This window comes from Triplophysa rosa, linkage group LG13 (genome assembly GCF_024868665.1).
Source record: "Triplophysa rosa linkage group LG13, Trosa_1v2, whole genome shotgun sequence".
NCBI lineage: Eukaryota > Metazoa > Chordata > Actinopteri > Cypriniformes > Nemacheilidae > Triplophysa > Triplophysa rosa.
The window spans coordinates 18,437,387-18,458,449 of NC_079902.1; the positions used below are offsets into that span (position 1 = coordinate 18,437,387).

At 36.6% G+C, this 21,063-nt stretch overlaps 1 protein-coding gene across 2 annotated transcripts in view; it reads right to left on the reverse strand.

Annotated features, from left to right (window-relative positions):
* ldb2a (LIM domain binding 2a) overlaps positions 1–6,443 on the reverse strand; it is a 58,293-nt gene extending 51,850 nt beyond the window's left edge. For both annotated transcript variants that reach the window (XM_057350019.1, XM_057350018.1), the window contains exon 1: positions 6,216–6,443. In XM_057350019.1, the coding sequence (XP_057206002.1) occupies positions 6,216–6,347 (132 nt within the window). In that variant the 5' untranslated portion in view covers positions 6,348–6,443. The remainder of the gene's footprint in view (positions 1–6,215) is intronic.
* Between the last annotated feature and the right edge of the window lie 14,620 nt (positions 6,444–21,063).

Genomic DNA, 21,063 nt, shown 5'->3' on the forward strand with positions numbered 1-21,063 from the left:
GACGGATCTTAGGGAATGCTAAAGACGTAAACAACCCAAAACTGTGGTAGAAATTCCAGTAAACACGTAAACAATTCGTGCATCAAATCATAATGCCTTCTTTTAGTAAACAGTAATATATAACAGTGATATAATAACAGTAAGAAATGTTTTCCAGGTCTATGAGTATATTTGGCTGGCTGCGGTTATCCGCTCGCCCTTGTTCTGCTGTTCTTTTAAGGTTTGTTGAAGAATTGGGTCTGTTATAAGGTTAAGTGTACATAATCTGAATTATGCAAATGCAATTCGGAACAGGAAAGTGAAATAACACCCTTCAGAAAGTCCCCAAAAAGTGCCAAGACAACAATTGTGGAAAACATTATTTTATAGTCCTGGGCCTCAAAACTTTCTTCAAACTGAGCCGATATTGCACACCACACACAAACATAATGCACACACATTGTGTTATGTGTCTTTTTTATATTTCTTAGAACAATGCAGCATTTATGTGTTTCAGGGCCTCATCTTCAGCACACTAGCTAAATCTAAACAAAGATATGATGAGAAACTCAAATATACACACATGTAGTCCTTTCTGACAGCGGGACACAGATTGATTTCCACTCATCAATGTCCAGCATTTCAAACAATACCACAATGAAATTCAAAGCTTTTTAAAAACATCATCACTCACGACTGGACAAAAGGAATCAAAATATGATCTGCGTAGAAACTGTCTGAAAACAGGAAGGTGGTCAAAATGGGCGATCCCTCTTTATCTGTTATCAGCGCAACAATGTAGCCTGGAAGGAACTTTGGGAAAGCCGCAGGAAAAAGGTGGGACTATTGTCCTAGTATCCTGCCAGTTTGAACGCCACCTTATTGTTCCAGAATATCCATTTTTTACTTCTGTTTTGTTTTCAATATGTCACATATCACACTGGACCCCATAACCTGTTTTTGCATAAATGTAGCCATCTGATAAGATAGTGGTGCATTATTTACATCCAACAGACAGTAGAAATTAAACGTGAAGACCTCTAAAAATATTTAAATCTTTCTCTTAGGGAAAATACAAAAAGAAAACAAAGATGACTTTGACTTTATGACTTTCTTCTGCAGGACACAAAAGATATTTGGAAAAATTTGGTAACCAAAGAATGGCAGTACCCATTGACTTGCATTGATTTTGTGTCCATCCATACAATACAAATGAATAGGTACCACTGCTGTTCGGTTATCAACATTCTTCTAAATATCTTATTTTGTGTTCTGCAGAAGAAAGAAAGTCATAGAGGTTTGAATGACAAGAGACTGAGTAAATGATGACAGAATTTTGACTTTTGGGTGAATTATCCTTTTAAATGACCTACGAGAAAAGTGCCATTAAATGAATTTGGATGGTATAGGTAAACTAATCTGGATTTGGGTAAATGTGCTGAGAAAGGCTTGAGTTCATATTAAAATTTTGATAGGAGACAGCAAACTGAGCTCATAACATTGTTGAGATCTCTGAAACTCTTTTTCTCAGGAGAAGTAAGTTTCCATTTATTCTCATTTAAGACGTCTGGAATAAATAATTGAGATGTATGAGATATTATCCGTGTTTGTATTTTCCTTCGTGTGGAACAATAATAAGTACACAAAACAAATATTTTATTACACAAAATGATATATAAGCAACATTTATATGTATAAATCTTACCACAAATCGTCAACTCAGTGCCTTTACTGGTATAATAATACAAAAGCCCTACAAAGCTGAATGCTTAACAAATCTTGTCAATTTATGTAAGACTTATCACATGCTCTTAAAACACAATCCATTGTCTATCAGCAGCTGTTTACAAAATCAATTAACCATCATGTAATATAAATGATGATGGACATGGTTGGACTGATTTGCCATTTGGTGCCGCTTTAAGCTCTGATGGGACAGTGGATGAGCTGATTCAAACAGTGATTGGTTTACCTCAAAGACTTTGAGAGCGAGTTGCTCCACAGTGAAATGCATTATCGATCGCCTTTAGATCAAAACGAAGCGTCGTCGTGAACCTGCACTTCTCCTTTGCATAAACGCATCCTATTCCAAAACCATTATATAGATTAATAGAGAAAAGCTTTCATTCGTTCCCTTTCCCGGTGACCTCTTCTTCATCTCTTTCGTTTTCTCACTTTCTCTAAGCCTCTGAATATTAACAAGCGCTATGCTAATGAGCTTACACCAGCTGAGGTCGACAAGACTCCTCCTCTGAATGTTAACCGGCTTGCTTATTAGCATATGCTTAAGCGGCAGCTTATCCTGCAAACGTCTTAAACAGCAGCAAACGTCTTAGATCGCAAGAGCTGTTCGTACAGTGCCGATGCCTCGAGGCAAGGTCCAAATTCACAAGCAAAACTAGACGTGTATTAAATGTTATTGCTTACATGTGCAAACTGTTTATGGATTCCAGAAGGTCAGGCTTTCATATAAAAAACACAGAAGTTATTTAACAAGACAAGCTGCTTTGCATGTAGAGGTGGGGATTTTCCATAGGCAAATCAGTACGTGCTATTAATACAAACTCTGTTCTTGCGAAGTGAGTTTGCAAATTTCAAGGGAGTTAAGTAACTTAAAACAAATATCACATTGAAATGTTTACCTGTTAGACGGGCAAGCCGGCATTAACAATGATAAAATTACACAATTCACCTCGTTACAGTTTATTTATCGTACAGGCTCCAAACAACAAACTATTTAGCGCTTTTTAAAACTGCTCTTCTGAAGTTCATTTACTGCCAGCAAATGGGCTGAACAGTGTTAGCCTCCAGACAATAAAATACATCAATCACCAGCTTCTCTACAGAGAACTCTCGAGTCAAGAGTCCGGACTCTTAAAGTCTCTTGTGTAGCTTTCCTGAGCTCCTTCCTGCTTTTGTCCAATGCAACTTTCCCTCCAGCCATGTGTTGCGTACAGAGCATTTTCCTTCTTTTGGTAGCGTTAATACATCGATTTGTTAGCCTTTGTGGATGGTCATTAAATGACTAATACAGAAATATAGAGCCAAGCAGTTATTAAACACCTCTGCTTGACAGTGGCTACTTTTGCGCCGCTCTCCCCCTGTTGTTTCGCTGCTCGCCTGGAGCCTTTAAACTAAGAAAGTCTGCGTGTCTACATGATGGATGGCTGTGAGGGAAACTCTCCCTTGTAAAATCTGTGCTAAATTACCACTGGCTTCAATTGCACATCACCGCGCTCGCCTAATAAACATTTCACCGACTGTTTGCAAAGATATTAGCAACAAAGTCCCGTCATTACGTTTATACGGTGAGACCTGCTGCACATGTGCTGCAATTTACAAGAAGGATACAAGATATATCACACCTTTTACAAAGTCTTTGAAGGGTTGTGGAAAGTAAAGATGTTTGTTAGTCACAGTCCGCCACCCCCCAACACACAAAAAAAGAACAATTCTGAGCCGATGACTCAGAGAAACTCATTCTCTCCATAGGAGGTAATAAACTTTGTGGGTATGAAATGGGTTGTTTTAGCCTTGAACAACGAGTAAATAGTCTGAACACGTTTGTTCCAATTTCTTCAAGAACACCACAATTGTGTAAGGCTATGCAATATTCTGTACTGTGTGAACTGACCAGTTTGGGAACACGGATAGCACCACTTTCATTTATGATAAGACATTTATCTGCTAAAGATTTGGTTTGTAAGAAGTCTCTCTCTCTCTAATATATACAGCTGTGGAAAAATTACGAGACCATTCCAGATTTTCATTTGATCAGCATTTCTAGATGTATTGTGGTCATTTCAGTCCAGTGTCTGTTGATTTTCAACATAAGTAGACCCCAGGAGTGACATAAAGTCAACCAACAGCATGACAAGACACACAAAAATAAAAATAAAGGTTATCACGTAAAATGAAATAAAATTCAACTTTTCCTAAATACATGTACCAATATTACTGTTGTATTGCTTAAAAGGGAATATGAACTTGTTTTCTTTGCAGTATCTGAGATCTGAAAAAACACAGAGCATCGTTTCTGTTATTTTGACCTGTTTCTCCAGTTTTCCTTTTCTCCATATATGCAAATACTAATAATAATAGTCGTTAATAATTAATAACTAATAAAAATTTTGGAGAACATTTGTTAGTAGTTTAGAGAATTACATTTTTCCTAAGCACATACCTATGAATAGTAAATTATGAAAAACTGAAAATAACTTTTAAATTAACTCTTAATTTTTTCACGGCTGTATATAAAGAATATAGAGAGATATAATATGCTTAAATATATACATGTAATAATACTGTCTCTTTAGACACTATTTCTTTTGTTGTCACATTTATTGTCATATATATACAGTATATGTATTATGTATTTATAGAATATTTAAATATATAAACGTATAAGAATATATAAAGAATACATATATTACACATGGCTATCTATGGCTAACACTTTGATTAATAATCAATTCAAGTTCAATGTCACCTGGATGACTTGTGAGGGAACCATGCAGTCGATGTCTCATTTATTAGTATACTCCTTAAAAATCATCATATTACAAACAGAAGAGAAAGAATTCTCTCACCTAACCCATCTCCTACCCAAACATACAATCATACTAACTTAGCTTTAAAATTCATTTCTTAATGAATTTCTTGATTTTTACTTATCTCTCTTCGTCAGTCTGTCTGTCTCTCTCCTTCCAAATCTATTGTTCCCCTTTAGAACTGCATCGATGCAACAGCTATTTCCACAAGCAACAACAACGCATCATATTTGTCAACTAAACTCATTGTTATCACCACAATGACATCTCTTATCGAGATCTATCACACGTGCACAGATTTAATCTTAGCAAATGCCCCGCCACGACAAAGTGAGGTTGAGAAGATTAAGATGATATATTGGCACATGTGTTTATTACAGGCTGTTTGGTGAGTGCCGTTTCAGACTGGAAGACTTCAGGGTTCAGGCCACTGCTCATGCATTATTCATGGTGTTGTGCCAATGCATCTCTGCAATACAGCTCAAACCTTAAAGTTACAAACGCATGAGACATCAAACACATGAACAGTGGAATGCGTGTGTCCACTGTGACAGCAACGCTGTCTTATTTAATGCTGTTTTAAATTCAAGGCTTCCTGGTGAAGATGGCCAACAATTTTAAGTTGTTCTCTCTATTACATCACAAATCTGCATGGCCGATCATGATAGTGACAAATAATTGGCTTGTTCTATGACAGGTGGCTGGATTACATTGAACACAGCATCAAGTCTGATGAGGCAGAGGTTGTGGGTGCAGATCCTACGGGAATTTGTGCCGGCAGACACGTATTGAAACCGGCACATAGATCTTCCAAGAAAACATGACTTTTCCCACTGGGATCAACATAATAGACACTTTCCTGTATCACAGCACAAATATTGATGGTTATTATTTACGGCTGTTTTACTGTATTTTAAAGTACTATCAAGGGGTTTGCCAACGGTGGCAGGGATTAAGATGTAATCATCCTGTGTTTTCTTAAGAGAGAAAGAAAAAAGAAAGAGAGATGTACAAAAAGACAAATTCTATTCATACATTATGTATGTACAACGTTACATATAATACGTTGACGTCACTTTTCAGTAAAGTTTATGGGATCAAAAGCAGAAAGGTTTTTGTTTCGTTTATACATTTAGGTACAAATGTCCTTTTATGTAACAGTGATAACTGTTTAGTTGTTGTTACTATTATTAATAACGTAATTTTTAACATCTTTAAATCGTTAAACCGTTTGAGTAAATCGAGAGTAACGTCATTAGTTTGCGCTCGTGCGCTGTTCATTAACTTTAGCTCCACGTGTATTTTAATGAGTGATGTAAGTGGAGGCTTCTGGTCCCTACATCATGTGCTGAAAATGTCGATTAAAAACGTTCATTTTCTCTCAAATAAATGTACAGTACTGTATGTAAGTGCGGAGAATTTTTGAGGAAATTCCCGAGTGGTTACTGAAGCGATCCGAGCAATAGAGAAGCAATGACATTTGCACTCGACGTTACACTTGTGCATCCTGCAACTTGCAGTGCTCGTGCACAAAACCACAGTTGCAAAACTAAAACACAGTTTTATCACTTGTACTCTTCGTTTCTGAGAGAAAGTCTGTGAAATGAGAACCATTTTCTAAACGCGCTGGTCAGAACAACTTTCTCAAACTACAGCTGTCATGAGTGGAGCGATGCCCAAACTCACCTCTGTCCGGGACTGGAGTCTCTTGTTCATCTCATAGATTCTGTACTCGGGTTGCACCATGTACGGCGAATGTCTCCGGTAGAAGGGTCCGAACGGGGACGAGTAGAACGGGTCGTGAGGAGGGTTGGACATGTCGGTTCCGTGTCGCTTTCACAGCAGCGCCAAAGCTTCAGCATCCATACAGCGCGCGTGCAAGATCTCCAAAAGCCGCGAGACAGCAGCAGTCAGTGGCTGTGCTCTGGAGCGCGGAGATGAGAGCGCGCGGAGGAGGAGGTGGGAGAGGAGGAGGGCTGGCCTCTCATTGGATAGCCGCAGGCTGCACTGGAACATTGTTGAGGGTGAGCCAGACAAGTCTTACCATCCCACAAAGCAACCGGCCCTCGTGTAAAGGTTTGTTTTTGGGAACATCTTTTGTGGTTACTGTTGCAACGTGTTCTTGCGTTAGAGTTACACTTTCAAGTACGAAGTAATATTAACGATCAACATACTTTCGACAGAGTTAGGATTAGGGTTTGGATTAGTTGCATGTAATAACGGTTCTTGCTATAGAAAGCAGCCATAGAAATTACAGTGTAACAAACACCGTAAAACATTTGTGTTAGCCTATACATTTACAGTCATACACATAGTGGGGCAAGCTGTCACAAGGCCTTTAGGCTACATAAATTATTATCAAGCTTTTAGTAAAATGCAGTGGGTTTTATATGTATTATCTAAATGAAACTAAATATTCAGTTACAATAAGTAACTTTATAATGAAGGTAGATTTGAACAATTCCACAACAAAGTTGTCACAATTTGTCATGATCCTGCCCTCTTTGTAGTTGTTTGTTCAGGCTGACAGGATCATGACAGCCCCATGTCTTTTGTCTTAGCCCCGCCCCCTTGTTTCCTTATTCGTGATCCCCGTTATCAGTTTACGCCCTTCACCTGTTGCCCTCGTTATGCCTCTTTTGTTCCTCTCCTATTTAATGCCCTTGTGTTTGCTGTCCTGTGCTGGTTCGTTTGTCTTTATCACTGTCTTGTCCTGATGCCCATGGTCTTCCTAAGTTGAGTTATGTTTTAAGTCTTGAGTTTTGTTATGTTATACTATTTTGTTCTTGTTTTCCCCCTCGAGGGATTTTGAGTTCTGTTTTGTCCATGTTAAATAAATGTCTTTTGTTGAAGAGCTGTCTGCACTTGGGTTCTGTTCCTGTCAGTTTCATGACACAATTAATGTAAATATATGCATTTCTGAATTATTATTTACTATCTGTATTATACAACAATTAGTTAATGTTTTAGCAGTGGTTTTGTAGGTATTATATCCTTAAACTAAATCTCCCATCAGGTCAACTATTTTCAAATACGTGTCGAAATTGTTTTACAATTTGTGTTAAAAAATATTTTTTTATAACGTTTTCATGAATTGTTTTGATTTTCAGTGTTTTTTTAATCCCTTTTTTTAAACTGATGAAAACTAATAGATATAATAGACTATTAAAAAGCAAACTCCCACAACTTACCCCGTGCATTATGACAAATGTCAAAAAGGTTAACTTTGGTAATAACAGTAGAAATATTCAATAGCAATCTTTAAAGTGTCTATAATTTCCAAAAATAAACCTACCTAAAACAGTCGCCTCTATATCACTACTTACAGTGCAAGAGTAAATAATCTAATGCCTTTAAACAAGTGTACTTACACACAGTTTTTCAAAAGGGCAAATAATATAAAGGGCACGTAATACAAAGAAAATCAAACCACATCAGATTCAGATATTATATTGGATATATACAGATATATTTCTGTAGATCTGTACAACTGCTTTGCAGCAACGCAAATTTCAAAAAGAACTATAAAAAACTTGATAATATTAATATTAGAATATATTGTAAAAGACAATGTATGCATATAGCTGCATCAACACTAAACCTTAACAAATGCAATGAAATGAGACCCTGGACCACAAAACCAGTTATACTGTAAGTAGCCATGGGTATATTGTAGAAATAGCCAAAAATACATGTAGGAGTAAAAATTATCGATTTTTCTTTTATGCCAAAAATCATTATTAGAAAAGATCTTGTTCCATGTAGATATTTTGTAAATGTACTGCCCTAAATATATCGAAACTTTATTTTTGTGAGTGGATGCAGAAAAATCGCAAACAAAAATGTCCGAAAGCATGCCAACAACCTTCACTAACTGCTTTCTCTTTTCTGGAATTACCTGCTCAAATTTGGTATCTTTGTAAAGTTTAGAATTTCTGCTGTCGGGTTCACGTCATCACAGCGGTAAGCCAATAGAGAGCATTAAAACAGCAATGGTGTCCTACAGCGCCTCTGATGGACAACTTCAAAGGCCATTTTCTCAATATTTAGATTTTTTGCACCCTCAGATTCCAGATTTTCAAATAGTTGTATCTTGGCCAGTACATCAATGGAAAGATTATTCATCTTTCAGATGATGTATGAATCTCTTTTTTTTATTAACCTTAAGGCCCGGTTTCATAGACAAGGCTTATCTTAAGCCAGGACTATACCTTAGTTATATTAGGATATTTAAGTCGCTTTTATTAAAATGCCATAGACAAAAAACATAAATTGTATAAAATATGGATGTAGTGTCCGTGACGTCACCCGTATGTTTCTGAGGAGCTGTTTTGAAGCTTAAAGTGGATGGATCCGGCAGTCGCCATCTTATCAGCACGTCACTCCCGCATAATCGAAAATGGGCAAAGAGGCGGGACGTGGTTGGAGCTGAGGCGCCTGGTTGCTGAAACCACTTGTCACTCAAGTGGCCAAGCACCTAATTTGCAGAATTTTAAGTCTTAATATAAGTTATACGGGTGAGTTATAAAAATTTCACCCTCCTCACAGTTGTCATGAAGGGTAAAATTAGCTATATAGACCAAAATAAATTTTTGTACCAGGCTGTAAACATGTTTTTTTTCCCGCTGTAAAGTTGCCCATTTTAACACAGCTCAATGAGATTCAATTGCTCTCTTTTAGAGCCAGTCTCTAGCGGCCAATCGATGAATTGCAGTTTAAGTCACTTCCGTGTTGGCTTCACGCGAGAGATCGGAAGTTTGCCGCTTGACTAAAACATGACTGGTGTGCATCTTGAGACAAAACAATGGCAATTACATATTTAAAGATATATGTCAGGGCAATTTATTTTCAGTTAAGACATCTCAAACTTTCATTTTAGTCTGGGACTAGTCTTAAGACTTGTCTGTGAAACAGGGCATAAGACTGGTTTTGTGGTCCAGGTGTCACAAATATACACAAAATTCACTCATAAACTTCTAAAGACAAGAGAATTCTCATAATTTTCACAATGTGTGGCTTTACATGCGTTACACTTACAATGTAATTGAGCCACAGTCTCTGTAACCACTATAATTTAAACTAGAGCTATCGTATAACATATTTATAGGGTCATATCTCCATATAACAGAATAATAGTCACATTTGAGACTTCTCTGAGTTAGTCATCAGATGACAACAGACACAGACAGCATACGTTTTTAAACATAGAATGTTGCTAGAGTTATTCAAAACAGAAAGATTATTTATTGACTAATGTTTGCACCAATTTACTAATGTGATGATGATTTTGTGTATACATTCCACATTCAATACAGCCTTTTAAGTCATTCCTAACACACTCTCCAAATCCATTTTCTCCATTTATGCTAATTAGCCATAATCTGACTTTTAATTTCTATATTGTGTGTTTTGTCGAAATATTTTAGGGCTGAGATAAAAAAAAAGTCTCAACCATCTATTCTAGACGAATGAAAATTCAATTCCAAACACTCTGGGCGAAGAGATAGGTCATTACAAAAGTTGGAGGGGATATCTATTAATAAACTCTTAATTAAAAATTACATTATTTAATATCTCAAGAACTTTCCATTGAACATTTTATAAGGAATCATCTTATTTGCCCAAAGTGCTTTTTGGCAGAGTGTGACCAAAGGCGATACTGTTTCCAAAAAACTTTTTTTCCTTAGTTGCCATCTTATTTAATTTTGGGTGTAAGGAGAGAGGGGCCAGAACTGTAGTGTTTTTAATTAGAGAAAGAGGAGTTAGGGGTGTAGAGGGAGATATATGTGGTAAGGTGAAAGAGGAAGAGCACTTCTGGGGGAAATCGAAATGGGTCAGGACACATATAGACAATCCTTCACCAGGCTCCCTGCTGTTACTATGGTAACATACCATGGTGCGTGGCGGATGCCGCCTTCTCGGCAGGTTTGAACCCAAACACACACACACGCACACACACACGCACACACACACACACACGCACGCACGCACGCACACACACACACACACACACACACACACACACACACACACACACACACACACACACACACACACACACACACACACACACACACACACACACGCTTTGGTTGACTATCCCCGTGGGGACAGTCCACAGGCGTAATGTTTTTATACTGTACAAACTGTATATTCTATCCCCTATCCCTAACCCTATCCCTAAACCTAAAGATCATAGAACACTTTTTGCATTTTTAGATTTGTAAAAAATATTGTTCTGTACAATTTATTAGCTTTTTTGCCCCTGGGGACCTCAATTTTGGTCCCCACGGTGACACGAGTCCCCATGTGTTGGTGTGCATTCAGGTTTAGGTCCCCACCGGGATATACAAACATGAACACACACACACAAACAAACACATAAACAACTTTTACCTGCAGAAACCATCATCTCTTTCCAAAATATAAGTTCCTTCATATTAAGTGTTTTGATTTATGTATGTTGTCCTTGAACCTGTTGATAAAAAACACATCATCAAGTCATGGTCTGGCAGCTCTGATTGAATGTAATATAGTTTAGGATATTTCATTCTCTTGAGATGTGCAGAAATGGATTTTTAAAGAGCCGTGACTTCAAGTTTGTTAAGTTTGTTGGCTGGTAATTATGTGGACATTTACAATCTAACATCCTATTCCACCTTATTTTCCAACACTGTTTTGACACGCTGCAAAAGATAAAACAGCTCTGGACAAGCAGCATTTGTCATTTCTGCAAGAACAATTTACTGTATGATTAAAAATTTCAATCAACACAAACAAAACTAGTAAAAGTACTAATGATGAACCAGAGGAACAAGCTCTAAACAGATGGGTTATCATGATGTCTCGGTTGTTGATGCGGTGGCTGATACAGTACAAAGATCATGACTTCAGGACAGGAGTAGAAATGTACGAACAGAGGGATTGAACATTGTGATTTTGACCTAGAACTTGCATTCAGACACACACACGCACACGCTCTCTCTAATGTTTTTTGAATATGGATGAAATGTACCCCTGTGCTCGAGGAGGAACTGCTAGTTTCGCTGGAGAATCTCATTAGCATCGTAATAGCTTGCAGCCTTATTTGCATATTGCCAAGAGTGATTTTTTCAGAGAGAGAGAGGGAGATGGTAAAAAGCAAAAACTTTGAAGCTCCATATTTTATTTCATTATTTAAGTTAAACAAATTCTAATTGAAAGACGCCTTTCAATTATGTTTCCTGGCTTGTATTAGATACAAATAGTTGACTTGTTGAGCATTTACTGAAAAAACACCCATTAACTGCTGAGACAAACAATATTTAGTTTTTCTCATTACAAGGTTTACAATACATTGTAGTTTGTTATTCAATTTATCTCCAACTTCTAAAAGACAACAAATGTGTTACATGACATCAGGGACATTATTTTAACATTATAACTAGCATTAACATTATTTTAACATTATAACTAGCATTAACATTATTTTAACATTATAAGACACACAAGCTTCAACACACAATCTCAACACTAGAACTATATAATATTGATTTTGAATAGTATTTTTTGTTTTATGCACATTTGATCTGTTCTCATGTGCATTAGACTTTGATCACATTTTATTTGCTGTAAGCATGTGAAATATCATGTGCGCTTCTTCTACATGCTTCATTACAGCTGACCTTTCCGCATGGTAATCGTGTCTGTTTGTTTGACTTCCATATACCGTAGGACTTCATTTCACTGGCACATGGCATGTTTGTGTGAAAGCAATATTTACTTAAATATGACGACTCTGTTGGTGCTCAACACACAACAATTTTACGAGTTAATATAATCCCTGAATTGAAGTGAAGGTAGAGATTTGGCTCATTGTCTATAATAGACTTAAAGGGGAACTCAACAGAAAAAAGAAAATTCTGCCAAGAATTACTCACCCTCAAGTCGTTCAACAAGCCTAGGACATCCGTTTATCTTCACAACGCGTGATGAGGTTCAGGAGCTTTCTGACTCCTGCCCATAGACAGCAACGTAACTGACATTCTGTGTGTTAAAGGTCAGTTGCACTTGCGTTGCAGAATTTCCCATTTAAATTTCCTATTTAAACATTATATAGACCACTTCAAAAGACGTAAACAACGCTGGTCCAATTTTTAAAACACTATACAGACATTAGAACCAAATACAACCATGCGAATTATTATACACAATACAAAATGTCAAACGAATATTTTCAACGTTTTATTATAGATGGTTTGATCGGATGCACAATGTTTATTTCCAGTCTATGTTTGGTTATAATATAACAATTTATTTTATATAAATATTTGATAGTATATTAATTGTATTAAATTGATTTAAAACTACTCAACAGGACCAGTGTCAGCATTTCACAAAGTGGTCTATATAAAGAGCATGAGGGATGCCAGTAGTATTGTTGTAGGAGTAAAGGACAACTTTCATTAAGAACGTCAAATGTCTTAAATAATCCTTATTGTTGTTAAAAGTCTAAAGCCTAAAATTGGAATCTGACAATCTTATAAATATTCTAGTAATAAACAAGGAAAAAATAAATCTAATTTCACAATTTAACATGCTTGGCTTGTCAGACTTGTGTCACTCCAGCAACTGTTGACTCCCCGAGTGATTTATGGGAAACAATTACCTTGACTAAGTTTAGTTGCAAGCTGCAAAGCATAATTTATACATTATATCTTGCGCCTCCGTAAAGGACACAAAAGTAAATTAAGAAAGGCTGAGCTCAAAAATTCAAGGCAATTATTCTCTTTAAATCACAAGAGTAAACCAAACCGATTGGGTTTTATAATGCATGCTCCCTGTGGGGCAAACAGCCTTCTATCAACATTATTCTAATGTTGATAATGATTTTGATAATCGCTCCAGATTTGGTGGATATATCACATGACCGTACAAAAGATTTCTGTTATCGTTTCTTAAACCATTACATCGATTCAACATTTGAGGTCTTACTTTCATTCTCAAATATGCCAACACAGTGTTTTTTCCTCCTCAACATTTGCTCTCTCGCTGCCCAGTCTTGAAGTCTACATACATCTTCACCAGCATCATCCAACATCTGTTTACAATTTCAGTCATGGGGTTGAGGCCCTTCACGAACACTTACATATCAACTAACACAACGGTCTCGTGTTAATCTCTACGTACATTCGGCAAACATGATAAATGACACAGCAGACTCCTATAATTTAATTTCGTCATTTTTGTACTGGGAAACACCCAGTTTTATTGATAGAGAAAATGGGAGAGAGAAGGAATGTCAAATACAGTACACACATCTATAAAACCAGCAGCACACACACACACACACACACACACGCACACACACACACACACACACACACATGCACCGATTCCCTCCCCCTCCGTACTTCCTCTCCCCTCCTGAAGCTGGCTCCCCATCCCCCTGCAGGTCAGTTAATAAGCGAGGAAGCTTGCCTGAATCTCAGTCTGACACACACACACAAACACAAAATGAGCATGTAAACCATGGCACAAATTTGCTAACACCCATAAATAACCACATACAGAACGTGACGGCTGTCCGTCCACATACTACACAAATATGTATTTAAAATAGTGTGATACACATTCATATCAAATCAGAGCATAGGCTGTGAACTGTGTGTGAGTGTGTATTTGTGTCTCTCTAGGGCACACAGAGTCCAGTCACAAGGGAATAGTCTCAGGCTGAATGTTGCCGAAACGAGGGAGTGGAATTTTACCCACACTCCACCTCTGCAGGAGACCCGAACGCACACACGCACGCACACGCACACACACCTCTGCATCTCTGTCTCAAACTGTATAGTTGGTTTATGATTATTCCGTCTACATCAGACACATGAAAATGACTAACATGTGTTGAGACATGTTTACACCTCTATCAAACATCTCACTCACATCTGATGTTTTGGTGTTCACCAGACGTTTACAGTTGATTCTGTGATCATTACGCTGAGAACAAATTGTTAAACAATACAAGAAATACATCAACTGGATTGTCAAGAATTTCTAAAGGTGTGTTGTTACCTGTATCGGTATCTACACTCACAAACAGGGGAAAAAAATCATGTTTTACAAAGCTCGCTCATCTGGAGCTTGAGTTCTGGTTATTTTTCAACCAAGAAATACAGAGAAATACACAGATACATAGCGAAGAAACAACTAAGTACCAACGATGATATGTGTTCAGCATTATAAAATGAATAAAGCCAAACCAACCTTAAAGTGATGGTTCACCCCAAGACTTTCTTGCTTCTGCAGAACACAAAAGAAGGTATTTTGAAAAATGTTGGTAAAGGAAAACCGTTTGACTTGCATTGGTTTTGTGTCCATACAATATAAGTCAATGGGGACCAATGGTTTTTGGTTACCAACATTCTTCAAAATATCTTCTTTTGTGTTTTGCAGAATAAAGAAAGTCATAAAGGTTTAAAATGACAAGAGAGTGAGTAAATGATGACAGAATTTTCACTTAGAATTTAAAGGGGTGAACTATCCCTTTAAGACTCGGTCTCGGATTGGACGAGCCATGTTCAAAACTGATGTAGATAAATGCACACCTGTGACTGCACATTTTAAATGAATGCATCAAGTTGCTACGTTGCTTGGCAACCGTAAACAGAGTTAGACTTATGTATAATATTATTTGGCAGAAAATTGGTCTTCTGCTGCGTCCCAGTTCGCATACTTATACTATGCCCTGAAAGTATGTACTGTTTTTGTTATGGCAAAACAGCATGCAGTGGGACATACTAACATGAAACGCAATGATGTTGAATGCCATTGAATATTAGAGTTACGACACTCACATAGTAGACTTCCATAGTAAGAATAGAATGCGAAAGTAACTCGTGTCACGGAGTGTCCGATAGTTCCAAACATTGCACTGAAGCTTATTATATATATCTCCCAAACGCATTTGCTGTACAGTTGGTGAAATAACTGCATGTTTTTAAATGTTAACAAGTAGGCAGTTGAAATTAAGCTTTAAAATTAAACACAAAGACAGATTTTATATTAATATTACTCCCAAGACATAATGATGCTATAAATGTAGTCAACGTAGTAATCAGTGTACACAATGTGCTAATATTTAGCAAAATTTATGCAAAAACAGTTGCCGTTGTCTGTCCCGCTAAAATCCATTTAAATAGGTTGACAGCACGGATTTGTTTGGAACTATTGAGTGCTCCATGAACCACGTGACCACACGGTGGCGAGATTGTGTGTCATAACTCTCATATTCAACGGCTCTGGTGAAACGGAAGTGGCCGTTGTTGCCCGATGTGATCATTAACAGTCACATACACATTAAAATACAGCTCTTCTTGGTATTTGAGTATTTATTCATTCATTCATTATTTCTTATGTAATGTGTACTGTATACTTTATTAATTCAGTGATACATCTCTTATTTAGTTGATTAATACAAGGGAGCGTCACTAAACTCCACCCTCTCGCGGTGAGATATGAGTTGTTTGTGTGTTCATGGATGTACATTTCTAATTTCCCCCGGAAGAATATTCAATTCAGCATACTATGATTTGGGAGTCGGGACACACTAATTCTAATTTCGAATACTATTTAGGATGAATAGTATGCGAATTGGGACACTGGGTTAATTTCAGAAGCTTTCAGTGCACAGCAATATGGCACCAAAACTATTAAAATAGAAATAAAGTAAAAATATATAGAAATACATTTTAGTATTATGTGTTTTATGATATTGCTAGTGCGTCTGTCTTACTTGTAACACTAACTGGAGGGCATGTATTAAAGTGATTTTAGCACAGGGTATTATGCATAAGAACCACCCTTACTGTGTGGCAAAATCACTGTAAAGCTCAGCCTCTCGCGCCTTAATGCTGTTTAAATGCACACATAAAATACAAAAAAAATGTAATGGCTGCATAGAGACAGTAAATGAGAAACCATCAACATAAAGGAGTGAATATACACACACAAGCACAGACACAAGAAAGCACTAAACCAATGTCAGCGATAGTGAGAGAAGAAAAAAGCCTTTTTGAAAGACAGAGACTATGAATGCTAGAGGAAGGCAGAACCCTTCATCAACAGATTACACGCACGCGCACACACACACACACACACACCAGAGATTAGCACAGCAGTCCAGATGAGATTATCATTCTCGTAGATTCTGAACTCATGTTTCAGGACGGTAGCTGTCTGCTATCACACATAACAGATTCTCATGGCACTCAGAATTGGACTCGATCTGACGCACAAACAAACACTTCATGTATTGTATCTTATTAGCAAATAATAATACACTTTAATATTTTTAAAGATAATCATTTTCTTTTTGTGAAATGCTTTGCCTAAACAGCATGCTCGAGCTATCATAATAATTTGATGCCATTGGTTTTCTGCTATATCTAATGCAGTACATTTCTACATTTAAAGTGTAATGTAAGCATCCAGATAATTGATATTCGTGCCACTGAACATTGAAGACAATTTGCAGATAATATGTTTTAAAGGGACAGCCCACTCAAAAATGCACATGATTCCCCCTTATGTCATAGCAATCCTGTATGACTTTCTTTCTTCTGCAGAACACAAAAGAAGATGTTTCAAAGAAAATGTAGAAATATAAATAATATAGAGAGGTATGATAAAGTCAAACTGAGGAAGGTGAGTTTAAGGATACACACGAAGTCATTCACCATCACCTCTGAGCACCAAACAGTATTCTATCTGTGTTGTCTGAGACAGGCTCCCTAGCAGGCTTTTTTCTTTTTGGATTTAAGCCTTCAAAAATTCCTTTGGGGATTTTCTGTGCTTTTCTGTGCAGACACAGTAACATTGACCCTTCTCTGCCTCTCTTTCTCTCTCTCTCCCCCCAGCTTGTTCTCTCCTGCTCTATGTTCTTTTCCACAGAATACCTCCCCATCTCTCACCCAATTTGCTTTTCTTCCTCTCCTGCCAGTTATGTTTTGCATTATAGGCCAGCGTGAGATTGGTGGTCATTTCTCTCTGCTCTTATGCCACAGTGACCAGCATTGGCACCTGGCACATCTGCAGCCCACATGACAGGGGTCATTTGAGAGCCATGTACCACACTCCAGGGGGCAAAAGCCAACTTGTTAAATGGAGAGTTGCTCATTTTAACCAACCAGAGTGCAAAGACAGGGAACCAGAACCTTCCAGAATGTAGTTCAAGCCTCTCTATCACAATACAACTTAAGAACTATTAAGAATCAATTAAAAGACCAAGAGTATTTTTATAATGTGTTGGAAATAATTCCACCAAACAGTAAATTGTAACGTTCAAAAAAGCATTATATTTTGAGTTTGAAATTAATATCCAATCTTACATCATTAAATAAAAGAAAAAAGAAATATATTTGTAATATTGCAGTGTTTTTTAAAGCTCTGCCTCATTCTCTTCTATCATTTTCTTCTCATGCCTGGCAGCGGTCCTATGGCAACAGATGTCTGCCAAAGATGGAAAAAGTACAAATAAGTAGAAATGAAAAACAAGTACTGAGAAAGAAAAAAAAACAAGGCGACAAACACATAGATATGAAGGCAAAAAAGTATAAGAGAAAGCGAGAGAGAAATATGAGACAGTTTTACTGCAAAGAAATGCTACCGTTCACTTTGATGTGAGAAAAAATTGCTAAATTTTTCTACTTTTATATAGCTTTTATATTTAAAAATGCATTATCAGCATACATTTTGTTGGGAAAAAGGTCAAGTTAGCATGATCTTTTTTAACCATGTCCTTCTTTTGCTTTAATGCCAGTATGCACAAAATCCTTTAAACTATTCAAGGTTTAAATAAGATTTCGATTTTTTATATCCAGCATGGCATACACAATCACTATCCAAATTTCTTATATTTATTTTTGTGTATGTAACCTCTGATCTAAGAACATTTCAATATCAAGAACTTTCCATAGCAATTAAATTTTAATGTGATATAAAATTACTTTCAAAAACAAAAAAGAAAAGCAACACTATTGGGAGAGCACTCTAACTTTTTAAATTATTTTTTATTAAATGGGCAAACACTACTCCTATGTGAATAAGCAATATCTTAAATCTTATTTGCAAACCAAGATCTAAACTTCTTACTACATTTTTAATGAAGCACTTCATTTTTAGTAGATCTAAAATGGTAAAAATGAATCTTTTTCTCATAGAAACTTAATTAAAGGTATATAGCAGAAACAAATAACTCATATTTCAACTGCAGCGTGTGTTACTGGTTTAGTTGCTCAGTACAGGTGCAATTAACAATATGCCACCAGGAAACCCTTTATAAAGCTAACATGTCTAAACTCAGTTATCTGTAACAGGATGTTCAGGCACTGTAAATACTGGTGTTTCTAAAATATAAAAAGAGAGGGAAAAATACAAAAGAGAAATGAAAAAAGACTTTCCCGGGTCCAGGATTTGCAATGGCATCCTGTGTTCTTGGATGTGCCGTTGCCAAGGCAACAGTAACTTGGTGACCTCGTTATTTCAGCCTAATCCAGAGCTGAAATTATGGTTGCTCCACCCTTTTGCCTGGCTGCCCTGATAACATAATCATTGCAAATGAGGCACAGGAAGAAGAGAGAGATAGAGAGCGAAAGAGAGAGAGTGAGTGACAGAGTCAGACTGAGATCCACAGATGAGAAGAGAGAGAGAGCACAAAAACACAGCGAGAGAAAATGCATGAGTTAAGGAGTGTTGGTGTGACTTGATGAATAAATCAGCAGTAAATCCAACCATGAAATGTAACTACTGTAGTTTTAGAATAAAATAACACCCCAAATTGCTAAGAGACCAACCAGGCGTTCTTTCAATCAAGATATTTTGGTCATCTGGCAAAAGATTGCCATAACTGCATTTAACAGTCATGTGGGAAATTGTGATGTGACAGCAGATGTTTCACAATGAAACTGTAATCGGTGACTAACACAACTGAAAAAAAAATCACATTACAAAGCAGACATGAAGTCAAAATAACAGTGTTCAGAGGGTTAAATGATGTATTGAAGGTGAGAGGTTTGTTGTAAGAGGGATAATCTACTCTTGCCCTTCTTCATCAGGTCGGCCTGGTACCTTAACCATCCTGACCTGAATGTACCTGCAGTTTAAATTCTAATAAACGGCTGAATAATTCATTCAACTAACTAACGTTACAGTTAAGGAGCACAAGGAATGATTAAAATACAATATTTCTTTGAAATAAATATGGGAATTAATACGAATCTTTGGCTGAGCCTCTTTAATAATTCAGCAAATTTGCATATCATTGTCTGCATATCTCATTACCTCTGACAGAGACACTTACATATTCAAAATTATCATTAGGTTTATATTCTATTGCATAAATTAACATAAATAATGCACGAATGTGCCCTTTAAATAGCTTGCAAGTTTTTTTCTTTTAGATAGACAGAAAGTGAATGTATCGCACTTTCTGACAGCAGGTAAACAAGTATTTAAAGCTATTTAAAGGTATCAGTTTCACAGTGCTGACTGTCACACTGGAGAAAATTAATTTAGATGCATGTCGATAATTAATGCCAACATATAATTTCCCTAACAACACTTTATGATTAAAAAAAGGTATAGAAATAAATGAAATATATGTGCATGTCAATGAATTACTGTGTGGTGTTTCTAAATAGAGTGCAGAAGAATTGATATTAAGGAACAGTTCTGGGTTCGAGAGCAAAGGAGGTGAAACTTGACCGCAGAAAAATAACGTTTTTGCATTCATAAATAAATGATAACTCTCCGGAACTGTCAATGGGACAACTGTTCAATTTAAAGTCAAGCGTACACTATTATTTTAAATGATGGTGTGTCATGCAAAACAGATGAAAAAACATGATTTAGGAAAATGAATAAAAAGTAAAAATAAAAGTTATCTGTTTTTGAACTAAATAACACTATACTATATTTTATTCATCACTGACAGTGCTTGTGAAATTATTGATCTGCTGAGAACTGCTTACCAAATTTGACCAGTGTGTTGACATTCACATGGACTTTGAGTAAAGCAGGACATTGTAACAAACATAATATAATTCTGTACATTTTCTGCATAGAAAACCTCATATTTAACATCAACTGAAAAAGTTTCAGCTTGTTAAAAACTATTGACGAATATATTGGCAATTTTTTGCCAGTGGTTGCTTCTCGTACACTCATAAATAGACAGTCATATCTCAGCGAGGTACAGTTGAGTGTGATGCAGGATTCTGCAGAAATATTTAAAATGTGGGAGCAAACAGAGCATAAATAAATAAATATAAAGTAAGAGAGAGAAGTGAGATATTGAGAGGAGTGAAACTGTGAATAACTTTAGCCAGTGCCTGTGCAGAAACACAAACACAAATTATAAACATTACTGACATATACCATAAAAACATTTTCTTTTTTCCGCTGACAAAGAAGAAGTGGACAGACTAATACAATTTCATCTCCAAAATCTGTAAACCCATCCGCATAGACTTTGACACATGAAGCATACGTCAACCAA